General features: G+C 44.6%; 1 protein-coding gene across 1 annotated transcript in view; it reads right to left on the bottom strand.

The window, feature by feature from the left end:
* Positions 1–7,438: 7,438 nt before the first annotated feature.
* IGDCC3 (immunoglobulin superfamily DCC subclass member 3) overlaps positions 7,439–26,498 on the bottom strand; it is a 70,441-nt gene continuing 51,381 nt past the window's right edge. Inside the window, 6 exon segments of the mRNA XM_032233164.1 lie at positions 7,439–7,576; positions 7,579–7,631; positions 15,283–15,441; positions 19,112–19,249; positions 21,864–21,994; positions 25,015–25,159. Coding sequence (XP_032089055.1) covers positions 7,439–7,576; positions 7,579–7,631; positions 15,283–15,441; positions 19,112–19,249; positions 21,864–21,994; positions 25,015–25,159 — 764 coding nt within the window.

The following is a 26,498-nucleotide window of genomic DNA, read 5'->3' on the forward strand; positions in this document are numbered from 1 at the left end:
GGAAAATTGGCTACACTAGGAAATTGAACAAGGGTGTGAGAAAGCAATGGCTAATGCTGCCATTGTATGATGGCCAAGAGAATTACACAGTGGTATCGTGAAGACCTTAAGAGTAGGGGGTGGAGGTGTTGCTCTAGAATGTGTTAGATGGGCAATTGAAACTTCTACGATTCTGCTGAAGACCGTGAGAGCCTGAAACCTTTTAAAGGACATTGTAGCAGGTGCAGAGTGAAGCAGACGGTTCCATAATGAAGTGAACTTTACATGGACTACATGAAAGCTTGGGGTTTGGCTGGGGAAATTATTCTATGAACTTGTGTCTGGGAACCTCAGAGTTAGTTTTGCTTCAACATTACCATGATGTGTATTCAATAAACAGTAAGATTTTGGGAAATGGAATGAACTTGGGAGTTTTATTTGGATTTGAGCTGGATGAGCTCTGGTTCAAAAGTTCTTCACTGTTCTCACTTGGAAGAGTGAGAAATGCTGGCATCTGTTTTCAGCAATGATGGCTCCTCCTGCAATGCTACAAGAAGAAAATGAAGAGGACTTCTGGATTTCACAATTGAGATGTCTGTGGAGATTCTCAGTTATCCAGGTCATAGTTGTCTCAAGGTGTTTTTCTCCCCCACCCAAAAAAATACAACTGGTTCCTCCTGATTGGTTAATTCCACAACCAATGCATCCTGATTCAGATGACCCTGAGGGCACAGATAAACCCCTAAGAGGCCTCAAGAGCTCTCAGAGAGACTGCTAACATCCAGATGACTGCAAAGAAATGTGATCCTTCCATTCCCCACCCAAACCACCATCCTATCAATACAATACAGTACAATACAATAGCAGAGTTGGAAGGGACCTTGGAGGTCTTCTAGTCCAACCCCCTACCTAGGAGGGAAATACTTACCGTTTCAGAGAAATGGCTATCCAACATCTTCTTAAAGACTTCCAGTGTTGGGGCATTCACAACTTTTGGAGGCAACTTCTGTTCCACTGATTAATTCTTCTAACTGTCAAGAAATTTCTCCTCAGTTCTAAGTTGCTTCTCTCCTTGATTAGTTTCTACTCTGCTTCTTGTTCTATACTCAGGTGCCTTGGAGAATTGCTTGACTCCTCTTCTTTGTGGCAACCCCTGAGATATTGGAACACTGCTATCATGTCTCCCCTAGTCCTTCTTTTCATTAAACTAGACATATCCAGTTCCTGAAACCGTTCTTCATATGTTTTAGTCTCCAGTCCCCTAATCATCTTGTTGCTCTTCTCTGCACTCTTTCTAGAGTCTCCGCATCTTTTTACATCGTGGTGACCAAAAGTGGATGCAGAATTCCAAGTGTGACCTTACCAAGGCCTTTTAAAGGCCTTACCAAGGCTTTTTAAAGTGGTATTAACATTCACGTGATCTTGATTCTATCCATATGCAGCCTAGAACTGTGTTGGCTTTTTTGGTAGCTGCTGCACACGGCTGGCTCATATTTAAAGAACCTATCAGAGCCTATTCTTCCATGACCCCACTATCAGAACTGATAAAGCTTCTTGGAGGAGAAGCGAAATGTCTTCTTCTTCCTCCTCAAAGAAAAACCAGATCAGGCCTTTTAAAAAAACACTGAGACCACTTGAGATTGGAAAAAAAATAGAACTTTGACTTGGATTGTGCTGATTAGATAACTTTCTCATCCTAGAAATGTCTAGTAGATGTCAATATGTAAAAGTATAAAGTTGAGGTTGTACTGTGCTAAAAAGAATAAGAAGTCAAATAGTCCCCCCCCCCTCTTACCCTAGACTTAAGAACATAGAAATATTGTACAATTTGCACAATAGTATCTACAGGGACATGGTGGCTCGTGACTAAGACGCTGAGCGCTGTGTTGATCACCAGGTTTGGTAGTTCGAATCCCTAGCACTGCATAACGGAGTGAGCTCTGGTTATTTGTCCCAGCTTCTGCCAACATAGCAGTTTGAAAGCATGTAAAAAATGCAAGTAGAAAAAATAGGAACCACCTTTGGTGGGAAGGTAACAGCATTCCGTGCGCCTTTGGCGTTTTGTCATGCCAGCCACATGACCATGAAGATGTCTTCGGGCAGCGCTGGCTCTTCGGCTTTGAAATGGAGATGAGCACCGCCTCCTAGAGTTGGGAACGACTAGCACATATGTGTAAGGGGAACCTTTACCTTTTATTATCTGCTGTAGTGTGCCAGCTTCACCTGTTCCCGAGAGAGCTGAAACTGGCAGTGTGTGTCTCTTGTTATTGCTTTTATTGTCTGTATGTCGGGTTTTTAATTTTTGTAAGCCACCCAGAGTCATCGTGAGCAACAGGGTGGCTATTCACATTTTCTTAAATAAATAAATAAATAAATAAATAAATAAATAAATACTACAGCAGGACTATTTTTCAAAGTTGTTTCTGAAGGATTTCTGGAAGTTTTAACTAGTACAAAATGAGGTTGTGGTTTTAATACCAAGTGCACAGCATCAGAAGTCCATTATGAACATGTCCAAAGGCACAGGTGAGTTATCAATGGTTTAGGAGGAAAGTAGTCTCAGAAATACACCAGAAACTGGAATATTGCTTCTGCTACAACGTATTCTTAACCCAATCCATTCAAGGAGAAATCTCTCTCTCTCTCTCTCCTCTCTCTCTCCTCTCTCCCTCCCTCCCTCTCTCTCTCTCTCTCTCTCACACACACACACACACAACACCGCCAACTTAGAAAAGAGGATTTAGGATTTGTGGGTCTCCGGGGAGAGAAAGGGGAGGGGCTCGTAAGATGCAAATTTATGGAGCACAGCAAATGACACCTGAGCCCTGGGCCGAGGCTCTGAATTGCTTTTTGGCAGGATTAATGAATGAAAGCCACTTAATTACCATTTGTAAATACAATCTCCCAGCACGGAATGAAAAATCGATATTCGGAGCTCGCCTTCGCGCCGTACAGGCTTGGCTTTTGCTACCTGCTGTTGCGATAAACGCATTCCAGGAACACAGGCCCTTTAACACAATTTATATTCCAAGTTTGCACATCATGGTCCCCCAGCATATGCACATGTACATACACACACACACACACACACACACACACACACACTCTCCTGATGCACACAACTGAGCCCGGCGGCAGACAACAAGGAACCTTCATTGGTGACGGCTGTAATTTTTTTTCCTTCTTATTCTTTTCGCTCCTGCTCTGAGTGTGTTACAATAGCAGCTCACCCCTCTGGGCAGGACACTGCAAGATCATAAGCCGCGTTCCCACCCCTAGACCTCCCCCACCTCTTCTCCACTACAACAAAAATGTGCTGATGGATTGTGTGTGTGTATGTGTGTTTTAATGTGACCGAAGAGAGGGGGGAAAACAAGTTCAAATATTTAGGAGCAATCGCACCAACTCTCTTTCATTAAATGGCTTCCATTCTGATGACGCCATTAATTGTAAATGTAATTTAAATCAAAATTAGCTTTCCCCCGCCTGGCTCCGTCTTCTCTTTTGTTCTCTTTTCCTCCCTCCCCAGCTTCCATTTGTTGGCACGATGCTCCTGACAGGCCAGTCAAAAGCAGAAAACCCGGAACAGGCTGGCAGGAGAGGAAAAAGCAGTGAAAAGGAGGCAGGCATTAATCCACCAGCCTTTGCAAGCTTGGGAAGCTGAGATGATTGCGACGTTTCGTTTGGGGATGTATCGAGGAAGGGATTGCGCAAGTTACAACTAGCTTTATAAGCCAGTCCGAAAATTTTGGGTCTGATCCCTGAGGCCCTCCAGAAGCTGACGCCAGATTGATGCTACTTTTAATGAAGCTAAAGTGGGATTTTAAAATTTGTATTTCCCTAATAGTCTATAGAGAGACGCAGTGGCTCAGTGGCTAAGATGCTGAGCTTGTCAATCAGAGAGATCGGCAGGTTGGCGGTTCAAATCCCTAGCGCCACGTAATGGAGTAAGCTGCTGTTACTTGTCCCAGCTTCTGCCAACCCAACAGTTCGAAAGCACATAAAAAATGCAAGTAGAAAAACAGGAACCACCTTTGGTGGGAAGGGAACAGCGTTCCATGCGCCTTCGGCGCTTAGTCATGCCGGCCACATGACCACGGAGTCGTCTTTGAACTGCGCTGGCACTTCAGCTTTGAAAGGGTGATGAGCACCCCCCTAGAGTTGGGAACAACTAGCACATATGTGCAAGGGGGACCTTTGCCTTTATCTTTAATAGTCTCAAAGAGGCTTTTTTCAGGTGTTGGATAACCATTTCCCTGAAGTGGTGTGGGGTTTCCTGCCTAAGCAGGGGGTTGGACTAGAAGGCCTCTGAGGTCCCTTCCAACTCTGTTATTCTAAATATGGCCACTCCCACTCCAGCCTCAGCCCTGCCTACTTTGGATGGGTTTATTCCTATCACACCTCTTGAAAATTGAATTTCAAGGACCCATACTTAATAAAGAGCTGTATAGATTATACCGAGATTACTAGTCTCACAGAACATAGAATAGGATTGGAAGGCACTTTGGAGGTCTTCTAGTCCAACCTCATGCTCAAGCAGGAGATCTTATACCATGTTGGGAGTCAAGACAAGATGGACCTGAGACCTTAACCAACCAGATGTATTCCAGACAGGACTGCAGTTCCTAATATCCCCTTACATGGGGCACCTGACTAACAATCCATATGGTGGGGAAATGTTGGTGGTTGCATCTGAAGCTTCACAACTTCGACAACGCAACAACAACAATGTTGTGGTTTCAGTAACACTCTTCTGGCCATCACCTTGATTTTTGGGGAGCTGCCCCTTGGGGAAAAAAGGGACGCGGTGTGGCTCAGTGGCTAAGACACTGAGCTTATCGATTGGAAGGTCGGCAGTTCAGCGTGTTCGAATCCCTAGCACCGCGCAACAGAGTGAGCTCCCATTACTTGTCCCAGCTTCTGCCACTCTAGCAGTTCCGAAAGCACTTAAAATGCAAGTGTGAAAAATAGGGGCCACCTTTGGTGGGAAGATAACAGTGTTCTGTGCGCCTTCGATGTTTAGTCGTGCTGTCCACATGACCACGGAGAACGTCTTCGGATAGTGCTGGCTCTTCAGCTTTGAAATTGAGATGAGCACCACCCTCTAGAGTCCGGAATGACTAACGCATATGTGCGAGGGGAACCTTTATCTTTAGTTTTACCCCTTGGGGACACCCCAGTCTGACTCTGGGAAATTCAACGAATTCTGCATCTTTCTCACTCCTTTTTTAAACTTTTTGCTGGTGATCACAGACTTCCAGTCATATACTTAACCCTGTTATCTTTCATTAGGGGATTCTATAACCTAGAGATTTATAGCTTACCCTCTGTTATTTCCCTTGCATTGTTCTGTATTATTTCCATAGAAACCAAGCCCCCTGAGTGGCAATTTTCGCACTAGGCTCAATCTACCCTGCTATTTCCATGGTACAAACATTGCACAGAAAAACTAGGGCTGCATAAGCTTTTGCTGAGAAACAAGATTGTGCTGGGGAGATAAAGAGAGCCACATTCAGGAGAGATTCAGCCCACAAGATCACAATGATCTCCAAGAACACGGAGACTCAGCACCTTTGGTCAGAAAGACAGGTGGCAAGCAATATAATGAATCTATTCTGGAAGAGCACCTGAAATCAAAGGCATGCCTGCCCCCCTTCTATTTCTGGATCATTTTATAGCAATGGCACTTAGATTTATATCCCATTTCACAGTGCTTTACAGCCCACCCCAAGCGGTTTACAGAGTCAGCGTATTGTCCCCCCAATAATCTGGGTCCTCATTTTACCACCTCGGAAGGATGGAAGGCTGAGTCAACCTTGAGCCTGGTGAGGTTTGAACTACCAAATTGCAGTCAGTCGGCAGTCAGCAGAGGCAGCCTGCAGTACTGCACTCTAACACTGCCACCACTGGGCTTAATATAAGGTTCTTGAAAACTGAGGCACAGGGAATTCTGTATTGTATTGCCACATTTCCAGAAAGGATTGGAGAAGTCTGGTTGAAGCTTTGGCCTTGGTTAACTCTGCCTGCAGGTCTCAGATACCAGGGCATCCTGCTATTCAAACTTTCTAATTTGGGAAAATCTTTATTTTCAACTTCTGTGTTGAGGAATTCAATGCTTCAGCTTTAGATGTTGCTTTGAGACTCAAGATAATGTTTAGAAACAGATAGATGATAAATAGGAGACATTCCTTCAGCGTGACCTACAGAATTCCTGAATATCACTCGGAAGTCATTCGAGGGCCTGAATGATATATGTTAGTGAATTGGACCAGAACCAGGGGTGAAATGCTACCGGTTCACCTAAACCACTATTTAAAAAAACCCTACTGTTCGGCGAACTGGTAGTTAGCTGTGTGACAATCAGCTGTGCTGGTCGATTTATATTCGCTAGAAATCTTGTGGCACAGCTGATTGTTGGAATTTTTAAAAAACTTTTTTAAAGCATTTTTTTTTTTTTACTACCGGTTCTGGTCAGGGTGAAATGCTCTGAAGTCTGCTACCGGTTCATTTCAGGTGCGCATGCCGAAAGAACGGCAATTTAAAAAATGCTTTGTAAAAAGTTCCCACGATCAGCTATGCAACAATCAGCTGTGCCACACGATCATCGGAACATTTTTAAAAAACTTTTTGAAGCATTTTTTTTTTACTACCGGTTCAGAACCTGTAATTTAAAAATGCTAAAAAATACTTTCGAAAAGTCCCGACGATCATACGGCACAGCTGATTGTTGCATAGCTGATCATCGGAACTTTTAAAAAACTCTTTAAAGGATTTTTTCTTACTACCAGTTTTGGTCAGGGGTGAAATGCTCTGAAGTCTGCTACCGGTTCGCTTTGCGTGCGCATGGTAGTAAACCGGTAGTAAAAAAATGCTTTAAAAATTAAAAAAAGTTCCCCAACTATCAGTTGTGTGATAATCAGCGATCGTCGAAACTTTTTAAAAAACCTTTTTAAAGCACTTTTTTTTCTACCTGGCGTCCGCACCTGAAGCGAACTGGTACTTCAGAGCATTTCACCCCTCACCAGAACACAAAAACCTTGAAAAACAATGGAGGGGACTTCAGACCCTCTCTTCCCCCTCAATGTAACCTATCTCCTGGATGAAGGAAGGGGGTGTGAGCAGAGGAGGAGGAAGTCTTTAGCTTCTGGAGGCCACCGGATCTAACTCCATGGTTGAGAAGAAGACCCCACTTCTATATATAGTCACATTTACAGCTCAGGTACATCGTACATAAGCAACTTAAACCAAGATTCATCTTATTTCATCCTAAACTAGATGAGACCCAGTGTAGTCCAGTGATGAAGGTGGGTGGGTTAGAAATGGGGAGACCCCATGCTCCCAGTCCTCCATCAGGCCCAGAAGCTCCCGGATTCACTGTGGATCAGCCCATACTTGTCCCCAATCTACCTCACAAGGTTGCTCCCAGGGAATCATTACCAAATGATTCAGAGAATCTTACCTATGTTGTCTTCAATTTAATATGCCCGCTCGGCTCCAAAATTTGTCCATTCTTAAACCATGTGATCTGGGGGCAAGGTTCTCCTTGAGCCAAGCAGGTAAAAATGGCAGAGGTTCCCACAGGCCTGGCGATTTGACTGCGGGGTGCTGGACAAATTCTGCAGGGCTGGGGGAAAAAAGCGAAAGACACCTTGCTTGCTTGACTTCGAGAAGAGGAACTGATCCAGGTTTTCCTACACAGGGAAATGAATAAGAGCTTCTAGCCCAGGCTCATTAAAAGAAATACTCAAATGGATGTTGAGTATGTTGAGACTCTAGAAAGAGTGCAGAGAAGAGCAAGAAAGATGTTAGGGGACTGGAGGCTAAAACATATAATAACAGTTACGGAATTGGATTTAATGAAAAGAAGGACTAGGGGAGACATGGTAGCAGTCTTCCAATATCTCAGGGGCTGCCGCAAAGAAGAGGGAGTCAAGCTATTCTCCAAGGCACCTGAAGGCAGGACAAAAAGCAATGGGTGGAAACTAATCAAGAAGAGAAGCAACTGAAAACTAAGGAGGAACCTAAGGATTTGCATAATACACTGAACCACAAACTAACCATGGTTAACCCTTACCAAGGTAAGCAAATTGTGCACTTTCATTGGCTTTGGTTTTTCCCAGGTCTGGTTACCTTTATTGCGTGAATATGAAGCCACTGTAATGCATCCCACGGACATCTCCCCACCACGGTGCCCTGAAACCGTGGCACAGAACTCCATATGGAAAAGCAAAGATGGCGCGAACAATGGAAAGAAGGTAAACAGAAGGGGATTTCAGAGTCCAGCAGCTCCCAGGCAACTCTGGGCAGCCGGGGAGCTGCTAACACTTGCTGGGGCCACCCAGGTCTTTTATGCTGAAGGAGATAGTGGAGAGAAGGAATGCAAAGAGCAGCCCATCAATATGGAAGGGCATGAGTGTTTCTTCAGAGGCGTTAGAAATCAGTTCATCCATCATGGTTCTGAGGCATCAAAGAGCAGACTGACAGCCAGCGGGAAAGAGAGAACAAGGCAAATAGACCTGAGGTCACCAACTGGTGGTCCGTGGACCACTGGGGATTCACGAGAAATGTTGGTGGTCCGCAGAAAAATTATTGCATTTTTATATTGCACTAATCTGGGGTCCTCAAACTACAGCCCCTGGGCTGGATATGTGCAATGAATGCTTGTGTTGCTGCAGAGAGTTTCCCTCTTTGGGGTCTTTTTGTGCAAGTCGGAGGGGGGAAATTCCAACTTGGGGTCTGCTTCAGCCTCCTGGTGTGGGGCTTTGGGCCTCCGGAGCCCAGGCGAGGCCGTTTTCACCCTCCTGGAGGCTCGAAAAAAGGGGAGGAGTAACCCCCAACCAGGAAGAGCACCAATTGCTAATTTTTTTCAATCCCAGCCCTGCCTAAAGTCTCTAGGTTGCAGAAAGGAACTCATGGAAGTTTGCTACAATTTGGTTATCCCCTGCCTGCCCCATGATTTGTTGGCAGTTGTGGTGAGGAATTTGTGGAATTGTATTCTGAATCAATGTTCCCTCTAATTTTTTTTCAGTGTGTGTGGAAAAGTATAGTGTTTGAGCGGCACATTTTCACGCCTGAGCACCTGATTTTTTTTCACAGATGTTTCGCAGAGCAATTGATTTATAGGATCAGAATTGGTTTTATGCATGCCTTAGTGTGTGTGTGTGTGTGTGTGTGTGTGTGTGTGTGTGTGTGTAAGGAATGACCCAGAAGGAATGACCCAGCTTGGCTCCCGCTTTCGATCTGCTGCCCAACGACCAAAAGGAGAAGCGAAGAGGCAGGAGAAACGAGGCAGGAGAGATGAAGAGAGAGCCAAGCCGGGTCATTCCTTCCAAGAGGCAACTTTCCCATCGAATGACTCGCTGCCCTAGACTTGAGGAGACCTTCTGCAGTCCCTCTTGTCTGGCCGGGATGCCAGCGAGAGTGTTGGGCTGAAGGAAGGAGGGATACACACACTTGCGCTCTCCCTCTCCCTCCCTCCCTCCCCCCCTCTCTCTCTCTCGCAAATGGCAAATCCGAGCAGCCGCTACTGGGAGCTCATCCCATGCCTTCTCCCAACCCCCACACCCCTTCTCTCAGCTACTTTCTGCCTTGTGGACCTAGAACTGATTGTTGTCTCCAGGCTGGCTCTCCTCTCCTATTATCGTGGAAGGCGTCTCACAAAAACCACTGCACGGCAGTTGGAAACTGCTGCACGGTGTTTTGTTGCCATGTGCGCAGCCACGCACCAGTGCAGCTTAGAGGAAACATTGTTCTTAACCCCTCTAAAGGACACTTAGTTGGTAGAGGCTAATGACAAGTTGGGTGTTTGCTCAGGAATACGTCCCTCATCAAACCCACCACACAGGCTAATCTTCTCACCAGAGACTCCAGGAATCTGAGTGGTCCTTCTCAGGTTTTACCCTCCGAGAATATCAGTAGGGTGCAGATGAAAAAAATGGGTGCAGCTGCATCATTATGATTAGAATTAGAATAACAGAGTTGGAATGTACCTTAAATGTCTTCTAGTCCAACCCACTGCTTAGGCAGGAAACCCTACACCTCTTCAGACAACTGGTTATTCAATCTCTTCTTAAAAACTTCCACTGTTGGAGCATTCACAACTTCTGGAGGCAAGTTGTTCTCACTGTCAGGAAATTTCTCCTCAGTTCTAAGTTGCTTCTCTCCTTGATTAGTTTCCGCATAGTGTTTCTTGTCCTGCCCTCAGGGGCTTTGGAGAATAGCTTGACTCCTTCTTCTTTGTGGCATCCCCTCAAATATAGGGACTCTGCTATCATGTCTCTACTCGTCCTTTTTATTAAAGATACCAGGACCCAATTCCTGCAATTGTTATTCATATGTTTCAGCCTCCAGTCCTCTAATCATCCTGGTTGTTTTTCTCTGCACTTTTTCTAGAGTCTCAATATCTTTTTTATAGTGTGTGACCAAAACTGGATGCAGTGTTGTAGACGTGGCCTTACCAATTACTACCTTGATGTTTGATCATATCCTGCAGACACCTCTGAGAGTTAATTAAAGGTGTAAACTTTTTAAATTTGGGATAGGAAAATCATTGCGTTTACAGCAGAGGAAGCAACATGCTCTTTTCCCTGGGAGAAAAGAGAACCGAAGTTCAGGAAAAGGTTGGAGAGGCAAGTTGAACGAAAGCGGCCACAATTCGGTTTTCAAAATGGGGGGAAACAGATGGATGCAATTTGCCATCCAGGGAGGCTCGGGAATAAAGACCAACAGGCAAAACTGACCTGTTTGATTAAGGAAAAGACAACAAGTACATTTGTCAGTGACTGGACATGGTTTATGCTGAAGCTGCGTGGCTCCTTGCAGAGACAGAAAAATAATGAGTGGATGATGAATGAATTTGATAATTACAAAGAGTAAAACACGGAGAGAAGGGAATTATGATGTAACTTTAAAGAGGCTGGGATAGATAATGTATTTATTTGGAACTGCGGTAAAAAACAAGACTGTAAGCCACTTCTTTATATATTGTTTATCTTTATTTTTCTTTACTTTTTCTATCTCCTCACAAGAGAGTGAAAAAGAAAGAAGGAAGGAAGAAAGAAAAAAGGAAGAAGAAGAGAAAGAATAAATAAATAAATAAGGAGGGGGGGAGGGAGGAAGGAAGGGAGGGAGGAAGGAAGGAAGGAAGAAAGGAAGGGATGATAGAAGGCCAGTCTAATAAATTCAGCAACATACAAGGAAAAGAAGAACATGTTGGTAGCCCCCACCAGGTTTTCCAAACAGTTCATTCCAATCATTTCCTGTGACTTACTGCAACACCCCTTCCAGCTGCCTGCTTTTGACATGATGTAGTAGGCAATACTTCACCAACACCTTTCCGAGATGCCATCTGCAGCCGCCTGACAGCTTGTAAGCTGAGAAGAGCCATTCCTCAGTGCTACACTGAGGGCTGGACCATCAGCACATGGCTAAAAGGATAAATTATTTTGAGTCTTTGGGGAAGAAGAACCGAGTAGGATGCCTGAACATTGGATCCACTACAGCGGGGGTGTCAAACTTGTTTTCATTGAGGGCCGTATCAGGGCTGTGTTTGATCTCAGGGGCCCGGGGTGGCCGTCACTTGTGTTGGGTGGGCCCCTGTGGCGGCCTGAGCTCTCTGTCAGCAAAAACACGGTCCCGAGCTCTGTTTTCGGCTGGGATGGCCTTTTGTAATCCTCTGCCAGTGAAAATGGACCACGGGAGGGCCATCTATGGCAGAGGCCCCACAGGCTGGTCCTTCGTTATTTCCAGGGCAGCCCGGCGGGCCAGATCTCAGCACCCCATGGGCCGGATCTGGCCCACGGGCCTTGAGTATGACACCCCTGCACTAGAGGATCGTCTCCAGCACGAGTCCGAAAACTCGGAAGACTAAACTTCTGTGTGGAGACTCTAGAAAGAGTGCAGAGAAGAGCAACAAAGATGATAAGGGGACTTGAGGTTAAAACCTATGAAGAATGATTGCAGGAACTGGGAATGTCTAGTTTAAGGAAAAGAAGGACCAGGGGAGACACGATAGCAGTGTTCCAATATCTCAGGGGCTGCCACAAAGAAGAGGGAGTCAAACTATTCTCCAAAGCACTTGAGGGCAGGACAAGAAGCAACGAGTGGAAACTAATCAAGGAGAGAAGCAACTTAGAACTGAGGAGAAATTTCCTGACAGTGAAAATAATTAATCAGTGGAACAATTTGCCTCCAGAAGTTGCGAATGCCCCAACACTGGAAGTCTTTAAGAAGATGCTGGATAGCCATTTGTCTGAAATGGTATAGGGTTTCCTGCCTAGGCAGGGAGTTGGACGAGAAGACCTCCAAGGTCCCTTCCAACGCTGCTATTGTATTCTATTCTGGTCCCAGTGACTGAGCCAGGTTAGATCCTGCCAAAATCTTGGCGTTTTCGAGAAGGGGATTCATTTTGAGCCCAACTGACAGAAAGAAGGAACTTCCAGGCCTAGAGCATCGTCGAATCTTTGCATTTTTCCACTCTTGTGAAAATGTCCAATTAGGGAGCTCGGGTGAGGGAAATATATATATATATATATATAATTTTAGATTCTGAAGCTCGTCAAGGCCAAAGGGTTCCCAAGAAAAGCTGATGAGAAAGGGGGGGAAGCGGCCGACTTCAAAGACAAAATGAGGGCTCGTAATCAGGAAAGGATTAAGGCACCATTCAACGCTGGGCTGCCAGCTGGGTTGTTTTATCTACCTCCTCTATCCCACCCCCCTTTTCCTTGTAAAAAGGAGTTCTCGGCACAAAACTTCACCATGGAGACTGAAGACTCAGCAAACATTCAAGAAACCCCTTTTCTGGCTATGGTCATTAAAAGTGGCTTTTTGGAATTGTTATTAGGAGTTGGCAGTGCAAGGGGGGGGGAGGTTTTTCTTTTGCACAACACACACATGATTTCAAAGGAGTTCCATCGACTCCCAGATCAGGGGTACAGCCCCAATCCTGCAGTGAAAAGGGGGAGAGGCAGTGCGGGAATAACCTCCCTTCTTAAGTTTCCTCCTCCTTCTCCTCCCTCCTCCTCTTCTCCTTCTCTTCCTCCTCCTCTTTCTTTTCTTCTTCTTCTTCCTCCTCCTCTTCCTCTTCCTCTCTTCTTCTTTTCCTTCTCCTTCTTCTCCTTCTTCTCCCCTTCCTCCTGCTGCTCCTGCTCCTGCTCCTCCTCCTGCTCCTCCTGCTCCTGCTCCTCCTCCTCCTCCTCCTCCTCCTCCTCCTCCTCCTCCTCCTCCTCCTCCTCTTCTTCTTCTTCTTCTTCTTCTTCTTCTTCTTCTTCTTCTTCTTCTTCTTCTTCTTCTTCTCCCCCTTCTCTCCTCCTCCTCTTCTTTTTTCAGAACAGAACCAGAAAAATAAACCAACCAACCAACTTTTCTTTAGTCCTTTTACTAGTGGTTAAGAAATACACCTGCATAGGCAGTATTTCACCTGATTAGTCTCAGCATAACTAGAAAAAAATTATGTGGACGGATTTTACGAAAAGAGCATTAGCTTTGATGACTGAAGCTCACTTCATCAGATGCGTTGAGGGCTGATTCTACGTGGCAAGGTCTGGAAAGCTTTGAATCAAATATGTCAGAATTAGAATTAGAATAACAGAGTTGGAAGGGACCTTGGAGGTCTTCTAGTCCAACTCCCTGCTTAGACAGAAAACCCTATACCATTTCAGACAAATGGTTAGCCAATCTCTTCTTAAAAACTTCCAGTGTTGGAGAATTTACAACTTCTGGAGGGAAGTGGTCCCACAGATTAATTGTTCTCACTGTCAGGAAATTTCTCCTTAGTTCTAAGTTGCTTCTCTCCTTGATTAGTTTACATCCATTGTTCTTGTCCTGCCTTCTGGTACTTTGGAGAACAGCTTGACTCCTTCTTATTTGTGACAGCCTCTGAGATATTAGAACACTGCTATCATGTCATCCCAAGTCCTTTTTTTCATTAAACTAGACATACCCAGTTCCTGCAACCATTCTTTATATGTTTTAGTCTCCAGTCCCCTAATCATCTTTGTTATTATTCTCTGCCCTCTTTCTAGAGTCTCAACGACATTTTTTACATTGTGGTGACCAAAACTGGATGCAGGATTCCAAGTTTGGCCTTACCAAGACATTATAAAGTGGTAATAACACTTCACATGATCTTGATTCTATCCCTCTTGTTTATGCAGCCTACAACTGTGTTGGGTTTTTTGGCTGTTGAGAACAATATTACCACATTTTTTTAAAAATTGCTACTATAGAAGACAGATTTTATTTTACTTTCCTGGACTCCAAGATCATCACAGATAGGGACTGGAGCCAAGAAATTAAGACACTTGCTCCTGGGAAGGAAAGCTATGGCAAATCTAGACAGCATACTAAAAAGCAGAGACATCACTCTGCCAACAAAAGTGTGTATAGTCAATGCTATGGTTTTCCCAGTTGCAATGGATGGCTGTGAAAGTTGGACCATAAGGAAGGCTGAGCACCAAAGAATGGAGGCCTTTGAACTCTGGTGCTGGAGAAGACTCCTGTGAGTCCGTTGGATGGCAAGACGATCCAACCGGTCAGTCCTAGAGGAGATCAATCCTTACTGCTCTTTAGAAGGCCAGATCCTGAAGAGGAAACTCAAACACTTTGGCCACCTAATGAGAAGGAAGGACTCCTTGGAGAAGAGCCTCATGCTGGGAAAGATTGAGGGCAAAAGAGGAAGGGGACGACAGAGAAGGAGGTGGCTGTATGGAGTCTCTGAATCTGTCAGCATAAGCTTAAATAGACTCCAGAGGATGGTAGAAGACAGGAAGGCCTGGAGGAATGTTGTCCATGGGATCACTATGGGTCGGACATGACTTCGCAATTAACTACAACAATAACCATAGAAGAACATAGCACCCTCACCACGATCCAGACCTTCCGCGCAGCCCTCAAGATCTGGCTCTCCCAGCAGGCCTGGGGATAGGCTTCCAATTACCCGCCCGAGTGTTTGATTGCTGAATGAAAGTTGTGTTTTATTATTTTTCTTTTGTTCACAAAGTGTTTGTTTTGACCTTGCACTTCCCCTCCCCTGTGGTTGTAAGCCGCCCTGAGTCCCCTCAGGGAAAAGGGCGGCATATAAATCCCAATAAAACCTAAACCTAAAACCTAAAACCTCTTCTCCTACAGAGCCTTATTTCATAGAATATATATAAATAGGAAGGAAAGAATTGGCATTTGACTGTGTCAGCCCTTTACAGCTATACCTTGGTATTCATTGTTAATTGGTTCTGAAATGAGTACCAAAAATGATGAATACCAGACAAATTCTTCCCAGAAGGAATGATGTAGTGAGAAAGCTCTTACCTTGCACCACGAGTCTTCCTTGGGCGGTTCTCCTCACCCTTGTGCCAGGCTTATTGGCCGCACACACGTATATCCCAGAGTGCTGGACAGTGAGGTCTGAAATCATCAGATTGCCAGTTCCAAGAACCTGAATTCCTTCTACACCAATTGGACGCCCGTCTGGAATGGGAAAGAATGGAGTAAAATTATTTTTCCCTGTCTTGCTTATACATTGACCAAGCCAATTGGGATTTATTCTCCTTTAAAGTAGAATTAAATTTAAAGTAGAATAAGCGGACGCAGTGGATCAGTGGCTAAGACGCTGAGCTGGTTGATCAGAAAGCCCCACCATGTACCTCAAAAGGTTAAAAGTAAAGGTTCCCCTCGCACATGTGTGCTAGTCGTTCCTGACTTTAGCGGGCAGTGCTCATCTCAGTTTGAAAGCCGAAGAGCCAGCGCTGTCTGAAGACATTCTCCATGGTCATGTGGCCGGCATAACTAAACGCTGAAGGCGCACAGAATGCTGTTCCCTTCCCACCAAAGGTGGTTCCTATTTTTCTACTTGCATTTTTACGTCCTTTCGAACTGCTACGTTGGCAGAAGCTGAGACAAGTAACTGGAGCTCACTCTGTTACGCGACACTAGGGATTCGAACCGCCGAACTGCTAACCTTTCTGATCGACAAGCTCAGTGTCTTAGCCACTGAGTCACTGCGTCCCTCTCCAAACGTTACACAAAGTTACAATTATTGAGTTAGTTTGCAATCCAGTGTTTTCTGCAATTTCAGAAAGCGTTTATTAATTGAAGAATTAAACATCTGTCAGCTCAGTTTAATGCTGGCGCAGACCCCAACCTATCTCCCACCTCAAACTATTTCCATTTCAAAGCTATTTTGGCAGTGGGTGGGTGAATGGGTTCAGCAAAACTTGGGGAAGGCTGTTTAAGTTTTCTAGTTTCTGGGGAAGGTTGGCCAAGCATGGTCCAAGAATCTCTGGCATTAAAACAGTTGGCTGACTGTAACTCATAGTAAAAAGAAAAGTTAAAAAAGCAAAATCCACCTAAGGTTTAAAAAGTGGAATTGGTTTGCCGGAGCATGGGCCGAAAAGGCCTGCTTTAAAATTCAGATTCAGCTCAATCGCACCTTTCAAGGGGAAAACCCGGGACAAATTGTTTACACTCAACACCCAACTCTCACTTCTTTATGCCTGCGGAGGGGAAAAGGTGATTAAAAGGGTTGAAATGCTGGACGAAAGCAGAGCTGAAATGGATGCTGTTGTTTCTAAAATATTTAGGAGAATTGAGAGAGTCGTCAGCCAGAAGGAGGGGGAAATGGCAGCGTCCTGTAGTCTGCAATTGCCAATACATTATCCAATTAATTGGGCTCTAGTGCAGTCATATGGAGGGGTGTCGGAAGAGGAGGGTAATGCTTAGTTATTTACTTCTCACTATATCCCTCCCCCCCCCCCGTCTGACAGTATTCCAATAATCTGAGTCTTTTTTGTCTTTTTGCTCGCATTTCCAATTCTCTCTCTAAAAAAAAAGCTGTTAAGTCTGTGATCCTTTTATGGATGTCAAACCCCCAAGAAACTTGTAAGAGGAACGTTTATCTGCAAGCTTTTCAAAGAAAAGGAGCACAAATAATTGCTATGTATCCTGAGAGAGGCACCTGGGTTCGTGTACATCTGTCGAAGGGAAGAAGGTGTTAGAAAGATGAATATGCAATTTGAACATGAATAGCAAAGAGTTTTCTCTCTTTTTTTTCCAGGGAAAAACTGAACTCACCATTCTTCCAAATACAAATTCTTTGTATTTGTAAGTTTGCTCCCGCCCCCCCAAGTAAATTGTTAATATAGGCTTTGCTTAGCTAAAAAGTATTCAAGAATCAGGGCCTTTTCTAACTAACTATTTTTTTTTATTAAAAGGGATAAACTTTCATGAGCAGCTCAGATCTTTTAGCAAGGTTTGTTACTTGGAAAAGATCAATCTAATCCTTTTGTATTTTACCATGAAAAATTAACTTGGCTTTTCTCCTACAATGACTTAAAAAATATCAATTAAAACTTAGCAACTTAACAAGTTCCTATCTTGCTTAACCTCTTGTATAAACTGAATCCATTTTCCTCTGAAATTCATCTAGGACAGGTTGCTTCAATTTTGGGGAACCAGAGATCAGATTTAGCATTTTGAGACCATGTTATGGGCACGTTCACAAAATGGCTGCTATAGTAGGTGGGATACTTGAAAGATACTTGCATTCCAAAAGGCAAAACAAACTCTTCTTCCATTTCATATCGTAGGATATTTTTTTAAGGTCTCTATGGGCCTTGAATGGGATGCGGTGGCTCAGTGGATAAGATGCTGAGCTTCTTGATCAGAAAGGTTGGCAGTTCAGCAGTTCGAATCCCTAGCGCCGCGTAACGGAGTGAGCTCCCATTACTTGTCCCAGCTTCTGCCAACCTAGCAGTTCGAAAGCATATAAAAATGCAAGTAGAAAAATAGGAACCACCTTTGGTGGGAAGGTAACAGTGTTCGGCATTTAGTCATGCTGGCTACATGACCACGGAGAACATCTTCAGACAGCGCTGGCTCTTCAGCTTTGAAACGGAGATGAGTACTAGCACATATGTGCGAGGGTAGCCTTTACCTTTACCTTATGGGCATTGAAGGCTTCACACAATGGTAGGCTCTGTTTTGTGTGTTGTATTAAATCTAGGCTAGGCTACTGTTTGCCATCCTTGGTATTGTTCAGGTAGGCGCATAGACTTCAAGTCCCAGAATTCTCATCTATAGCCATGTTGGTTGCAGAATTCTGGGATCTGAAAACACTGAAAATTCTTCAGAAGTTAATCTACACAAAGAACGTGAGTTATAGCAAGGAACTTAGTGGAGTGCTCACTTATCTTCTAGGACAGTTTCTCCCATCCTAATCCAGATCCGATGCACTACAATGTTCCCACTACTCCAATTCAATATAGTCAGACACCTGGAGGGCAAAGGGCTGGAGAAGCCATTTCTGAACCAGCTTCATCATCCATCATCCATCACCCTACAAGGTACACTCTATGTTGGTCATTCCCATAAGACACAGAAGAGAAAAGAGACCAACCACATTGAAAAGACATGCTGGAAGAGAAATAAACTAGAAGCTGGTGAACAGCTTCATTATTTAGCCTCAAAACATTTTCAAGCAAGTTTAATACACAGAAAATAAAGCAATTCTAACGTAAATATGGAGATCCGGTTTGGTATAGCGGTTTAAGACACTGGATTAAAATCATGAGTTCCAGATCTTTCTCAGATATATATATATATATATATACATACATACATACATACATACATACATACATACATACATACATACATATAACTCTAGAATGCCTTGAGCAATTGACTTACTGTCTGGGAAAAAATATTGTGGGGGTAAGACACCCCTAACACCCCTTGGAGTGTGTGTTCTGTTAAGATATAGCCTGTTGTGCCTTAAAATGGCTTCTACTGTACAGCGCAGTGGAATTGCCATGGTAATGGCCTCACAGTACTCCACAAGGGGGCTCCCTCTGATAAGGGAGAAAATCCAACATTAGAAATTATGTTTGGTCTGGACATTTCCCCCCTTATAAATAAATACCCAAACAATGCCAAGTTATCAGCTAGTCTAACAATAAATAAAAACATTCTCTATGCATCTTAAATCCAGACGTTTACATGCAGCCGACTTCAATATCAAGTATGAACACGAGGCAAACTCTTTGCCCAATCAAAGAATAAGATAGCAGGAGATCCTCTACTCGGACCAAAGTAATAACCAAGCTCTCCCGCCAAGAGGAGAGAAAGTTTGGATACCTACCAAGTCGACTCCACGAGACGATAGGCCTGGGATTCCCAGTTGCAATGCATTCCAAAATGGCAGTCTGGTGCACCGTCAGAGTCAGGTTCTCAGGTCCCACAAGGATCATGGGGTCTTTGTAAACAGCAGAAGGAGAGCCTGTGCGGTAAAGAGCAGATACCAAAACTTTTCTTATTTCCCTTTTGCAAGTATTTTATATTAGAAATGTACAGGAGCCGAGGTTCTAAGGAAAGGAATTTCAAGATGTAGGGGGGACTTCCAGGTGGAAACATAGCAGACTAGTGCACCTTTTTACTGAAAATTGCATAAAGTGGAATGACTTCTGGATTTGATGTCTGGAAAAGGATTGAAAATAAGGGGCGGAAGGGATTTTTGTAATATTTAAGAAGAAAAAGAAGGTTAAAGGTTGTTCATATTTTCTAACCGTATCTTTTTCTTCCTTTTGCTGTTTTGCTTTCCCCATCGCTTTCTCTCTTTTTCTTTGTTTTTATCTTTCCCCCTGTAAACATTTTTAATAAACTGTACATAACAAAGGGGATTTCAGAATGTGGGAAGATAAGACATCTTGTGGGCAACTTCTTTCTGATGATAGCTTACTGTCCGTTATATCGATTTTACTGAATATTATGCAGCTCGTATCTTTTGCTTTTAATGACTATCCGAAGCCTTGTACTGATGCTTTGACCTGGTCTCTGATTGTAACAAAGCTGATTGATTGGGAACGTTCTGCTCCATTGACCATAGGAGAACAGAAGGGACAAGAAGGCGGCTTCCCTACCAAGAACAGAAAAATCATACAGTTTTATCCTATCAGTCCAGAGAAACTTTCAGTAAGTAAAATGTCTAATGAAAAGAAGGACTAGGAGCAACGGGATAGCAGTGGTCCAATATCTCAGGGGCTGCCACAAAGAAGAGGGGGTCAACCTCTTCTCCAAAACACCTGAAAGCAGAATGAGAAGCAATGGATGGAAACTAACCAAGGACAGAACTGATCGAGAAATAAGGAAAAAATTCCAGGCAGAGAGAACAATTAACTAGTGGAATGGCTTGCTTCCAGATGTTGTAAGCCCATGATAGCAAATCTGTAGCATGCGTGCCCCAGGTGGCATGCATAACCCTCTCTGCGGGCAGGCAAGCCATTGCCCCTGCTGAGCTCCACCCGCATGTGCATGCGCCTCCCACCGGCCATCTGATTTTCAGGTCTCTGCCGTGCATGCATGGGGGAGGGGGCAGGGACCATGCTGGAGACATGCACACATGCTTGGGATGGAAGGGGGGTCAAGCGGGTATGCATGGGAAGAGCGGGGGAGCACAGTGTGTGTGTGTTGTGCAGGCACTGCATTGTGGGAGTGGGCACACGCTTTCAGCACACGATGACAAGCTGGTTAGTCATCCCTGTTGTAGGTGCTCCATCATTGGAGGTGTTGATGAACAGAACGGACCATCCTTTGTCCAGATTGTTAGTGGGTCTCCTGCTTGACCAGAGGGTTGGACTAGAAGACTTCCAACTCTGTTATTCTGAGGATGATTGGGTATTCTCTCATGGAAGAGACTGACGTCTAAGTTGTAAAGGATGACACCAATCAGCAACTATAAACTTGTCATTCCCAAAAAGGGTTTCATGTGGTTTTGTGGCCTTGCGTGGGAAGCCCAAAGGAAAACACCGTTATGGGGCTGGTTGGTGCCATGAGAGCCCACCCTTCAACTGATTTTTAACAGGGTTTAATTATTCTTGGGGACGCAGTGGCTCAGTGGCTACGACGCTGAACTTGTCGATCAGAAAGGTCGGCAGTTCGGCAGTTCGAATCCCTAGTGCCAGGTAACAGAGTGAGCCCCTATTACTTGTCCCAGCTTCTGCCAACCTAGCAGTTCGAAAGCACATAAAAAATACAAGTAGAAAAATAGGGACCACCTTTGGTGGGAAGGGAACAGTACTCCGTGCCTGCCAGCCACATGATCACGGAGACATCTTCAACAGCGCTGGCTCTTCGGCTTTGAAACGGAGATGATCACTGCCCCCTAGAGTCAGGAACGACTAGCACGTATGTACGAGGGGAACCTTTACCTTAATTATTCTTGCCTCCTTAAAACATTTTTAATAATTTAAAAAAATAATTCTAAAATTTTAACTCTATCGTTTAAGGTTTTTCTATATTGCTTTTTTATTCTGCCGTTTTATTGTACACCAAGCAGAGTCCCTCTTGGAGGGAGATGGGCGGTTCAGAAATGCGAAATATAAATTAAAAAAAATATGCTAAGCAGATACCAAAGCGAAACAATAACACTTGACCAATGAAGCACCTTAGGGATGGTCCTTGACTTACAAAAGTTCACTTAGTAACCATTCAAAGTTGCCATGAATAACCATTCAAAGTTACAACGGCGCCAGGAAAAAATGACTTATGACCATTTTTCATACTTACGACCATTCTAGCATCCCCCCATGCTCAGGTGATCAAAATTGTGGCGCTTGACAACTGACATATTTATGACAGTTGCAGTGTCCCAGGGTCATGGGATCCCCTTTTTGCAACCTTCTGACAAGCAAAGCCGATGGGAAAGCCAGATTAACAACTGCAGTGATTCACTTAACAACTGTGACAAGAAAGGTCATAAAATGCGGCAATTTTCCCTTAACAAATGTCTTGCTTAGCAACAGAAATTTGGGGCTCAATTGTGGTTGTAAGTCAAGGACTACCTTTAATATCTACCCACATCCCACCCCACATGCCACCCACCCTCTCCAACCAACCTGATACGGTGAGCCTGGCTCCTCGGCTAAATTTCACATTCGCAATGTTGCTGGCGACACAGTGGAAGATCCCAGCATCTTCGTCTCGGAGTCCTGTAATTTGCAAAACTCCCTTGGGAAGCAATGTATACCTGAGGGATTCAGAAAACATACATATGTTGGCACAGAGGTTAGAGTGCAGTAGTGCAGGCTACTTCAGCTGATTGCTAACTCCACTTAGGCAGTTCAAACCTCACCAGGCTCAAGGTTGACTCAGCCTTCCATCTTTCCGGGGTGGGTAAAATGAGGACCCAGATTGTTGGGGGCAAGAGGCTGACTCTGTAAACCGCTTAGAGAGGGCTGTAAAAGCACCGTAAAGCAGCATATACATCTAAGTGCTATTGCCCTTCCTTCCTTCCTTCCTTCCCTCCCTCCCTCCCTCCCTCCCTCCTACTGGTTAGAATGCAATATTGCAGACTAACTGTGCCCACAGTCAGAAGTTCAAACCACACCAGGCTCAAGGTTGACTCAGCCTTCCATCCTTCTGAGGTGGGTAAAATGAGGACCCAGATTGTTGTTGGGGGCAATATGCTGACTCTGTAAACCGCTTAGAGAGGGCTGTAAAGCACTATAAAGCAATATATAAGTCTGTGCTATTGCTATCTCCCTCCCTCCTTCCTTCCTTCCTTCCTTCTTTCCTTCCCTCTCTTTCCTTCCTTCCTTCCTTCCATCCACCCACCCACGCACCCACCCACCCACCCATCCACCCATCCATCCATCCATCCATCCCAGTGGTTAGAAGGCAGTATTGAAAGCTAACTTCTGCCAACTGCCAGAAGTTCAGTCCTGACCAGCTCAAGGTTGACTCAGCCTTCCATCCTTCCGAGGTGGGTAAAATGAGGAGGACCCAGATTGTTGGGGGCAAGAGGCTGTCTCAAGAGAGCAGCTGCCCGGCAACCCCCCTCTTCAGCTGGGCACAGCACTGCTCACCAACCTAGCGGTATCCTGAAGGCACCAAGCAATGCAATCACCTTTGCCTCCCCCCGTTTCTCGTGGCTTGGCACCTTCGGGATACTGCTAGGTTGATGAGCAGCGCTCTGCCTGCCCGGAGGTGGGTGTCCAGGGGGCCTATTTGCAGGGGAGGGCTTATATTTTTGCCCATCAGAAAAATGTGGCATGGCCTTATTATCAGGACATGTCGTATTTTGGGGGAAACACGGTAATGTCATCAGTGTGAGTAAGTGTGGGGCTTTCTGCCTGTTTATAAGCACAACGGTATCCAAAGGAATATTTCAATCCGGCATCATTTGTGGGATGGAATGGGATACTCTCCTCTCCTTTCCTCTCCTCCCCTCCACTCTATGCTGATTCTGTTCTGTTCTGTTCTGTTCTGTTCTGTTCTGCTCTACTAAACTCTATTTTCTATTCTATTCTATTTTACTCTACTCTATGCTGATTCTATTCTGTTCTGTTCTGTTCTACTCCACTCCACTCCATTCCATTCCACTCCACTCCACTCTATGCTGATTCTGTTGTTCTGTTCTCTTCTATTCTCCTCTACTCAATTCTATTTTCTATTCTACTCTACTCCACTCCACTCCATGTTTATTCTATTCTGTTCTGTTCTGTTCTACTCCACTCCACTCTGTTCCGTTCTGTTCAATTCCACTCCACACTATTCCACTCTACTCTATGCTGATTCTGTTGTTGTTCTCTTCTATTCTCCTCTACTCAATTCTATTTTCTACTTTACTCTACTCTACTGTACTCTACTCTACTCCACTCCACTCCACTCCACTCCACCTTTATTCTATTCGATTCCATTCCATTTTCGATTCCATTGCATTCTATTCTTTATTTCCTTCTGCATCTTGCCCAAAAGAGGCAGTCCATAGCTTTCAACAGTTCATTCAGTGAACATTTAAAGATACAACACCATTGAAAAATGTGACTTATGACCCCTTTTCAGATATATGGCCATTGCAGCCTCTCCATGGTCAAAATTGATCAAAATTCCGACGCTTGGCAAATAAATGCCTCCTATTTAGGGTGTCTGCAGTGTCCCTGGGGTCCCACTTTTTGCGGCCTTCTGAGGAGCAGTCAATGGGCAAGCCAGATTTGCTCAACCGCTGGGTCACTAACTTCACATGGGCAGAAATTCACTTAACAACAGTGGCAAGAAAGGTCATAAAATGGGGCAAAACCCATTTATAACCGATGTCTCACTTAGCAACAGAAACTTTGGGCTCCATGGTAGTTGTATGTCAAGGACTATGGTGTTTCCCTGAAAATAAGGCAGGGTCTTATTTTGACCCTCAAAATAAGCGCTTGGCCTTGTTTCGGGGAGGCATTATTATTTTTGAGGTGAGGGAGGCAGCGAGCGTGGTCACCTGATAGCTGCTGCTGTGTTGCAATATTTTCAGGGAGGGCTTATTTTTGGGGAGGGCTTATTTTCAGGGAAACAGGATACCTGTATATAGGTCAAATTGATAGATCTATGTTTTGTCCTTTCTCCCTTTTTAAATTACAAAAAAAAAATATTCCAGAAGTTGGGAACACTCCAACATGGAAGTTTTTAAGAAGAGGTTGGATATCCATTTGTCTGAAGTGGTGTAGGGTTTCCTGCCTGAGCAGGGGGTTGGACTAGAAGACCTCCAAGGTCTCTTCCAACTCTGTTATTCTATTGCATTCTAACAATTGCAGGAAGAGAAAGAGCAGGAAGAATGCTGTCTATCCCACTTCAATCAGATTGAAAACATGGTTACAAAAGCAGTTTTGGACAATTTGCCCCTCTGTCCCTCTAAGGCCAGGGAGGTGACATTTCTGAGATTTTAAGGGATAAAACGACTGGCGGACATTTAAGTCCACTGTACAAGCATGGCTCAGCAGATTTCTGGGAAGGGAACATACCAATGGTGCAATTCAGCCGTTTTTGTCTCTGTTCGGGTGAACCAGTGGCGGTGGGAGGCCCCGCCCACCCGCCCATCATCACGTCCTGTTTTTGATGCTCTGCGCATGTGCATACACTCACATTTTCGAACCAGTAGCGAAGGTAAGTTGATTTCACCCCAGAACATGCCTTACTCTTTGAACTTTGTCTCGGGGCTCATAATTTAATTAGGGTATCTTTTGGAAACCTCACACCCAGTTTTGTTTATTCAGGTGTGGTTACCTGTCATTATTTGTGTTGATAGGGAGATGGTTCTTCTGCCATATGATCATGGGCTCTGGCAAGCCATGGATCTGGCACTGAAAGCGGGCAACGCCTCCTTCCTCCACGACTGCACTCTGGGGGTGCACATGGAAGTCAGACATCGCTAGAAGAGAAGAGACACAAGACGTGTTGTTCAGAATTAAGGATCTCTTTGAAAAGGGATTACCTGAAGTGGCAGAACCATTGCTTTGATCCATGGTTATCTGCTCAGAGTCATGTATTTGACATCGGCGTCCATATTAGCTGTATAAATAAATAATAAACAAACTCTGCTTCCTGGAGATACCAGGTAGGTTCATGCAACATATTAAGAGGGTGATAAAATGGACTGTTTGTCCAGGTTACTGCTTTCTTGAAAGTAAAATAACGCACATGGGATGCTGGAATTAAAAAGCATAAAAATGGTAGAGAAAATATAATACATTTTTAAAGCCAGCCATATTTTTTTTACTTGTAAAAAACTGGGAGAGAGAGAGAGAGAGGAGAAAGAGAGGGAGAGGAGAGAGGGAGAGCAGGGGGACGGAAGGTGAGAAAGAGGAAAGGGAGAGTGTGTCTTCTGATAACTCAGGGGCTGCCACAAAGAAGAGGGAATCAAGTTATTCTCCAAAGCACCTGAGGGTAAAACAAGAAGTAATGGGTGGAAGCTACTCAAGGAGAGAAGCAACTTAGAACTAAGGAGAAGTTTCCTGACAGAACAATTAATCAGTGGAACAACTTGACTCCAGAAGTTGTGAATGCTCCAACACTAGAAGTTTTTAAGATGATGTTGGATAACCATTTGTCTGAAGTAATGTAGGGTTTCCTGCCTAAGCAGGGGGTTGGACTAGAAGACCTCCAAGGTCCCTTCCAACTCTGTTATTCTATTCTATTCTATTCTATTCTATTCTATTCCATTCCATTCTCAAGGTCACCTCTCAATTCCTTTAGGATTTAAACAAGCAGAAGCTTTGAAGGAAGGTGGAATTCCTCTCATCCAACTCTTCCCCAACTTTCAACCCAACCTTGTGGGGATGGGGAAATCCACTCTTGGCTGCTGGCTGTCCACCCCTTCCTGCCCACCCTTGACAAAAGGATGTCTTTTTGTTCTGCCTCCCCTCCATGTCCCCTGCAAGATGCCTTCAGGCGGCAGAGTTAATACGCGTGCATGCGGGCGCCTCCACCTTCCCTCCCCTCACAACGTACATCAAAGAAAACACTAGTGCCCCCCTCCCTCTCTCTCTCTCAAGGGAGAGGACCAAGATGTCAGACAAGATTCATCACTCATCTTCAGAGTCCCATTGGGCTCCAACAGATGGGAGGCTTCTTGTGTCCAGTTCATACATTAAAGATAGGCTGCCTGCCCCTCCACCCCCCTGCCCCCTCCTGGGCTCTGAGTGCCAGATCGCTGCATTTTCAGGAGAAGCCCTTCTTGCATGCTGATTCAGCCTCAGCTCTTCTCTTGC

The sequence above is a fragment of the Thamnophis elegans genome, chromosome 16, assembly GCF_009769535.1.
Source record: "Thamnophis elegans isolate rThaEle1 chromosome 16, rThaEle1.pri, whole genome shotgun sequence".
NCBI classification, from domain to species: Eukaryota; Metazoa; Chordata; class Lepidosauria; order Squamata; family Colubridae; genus Thamnophis; species Thamnophis elegans.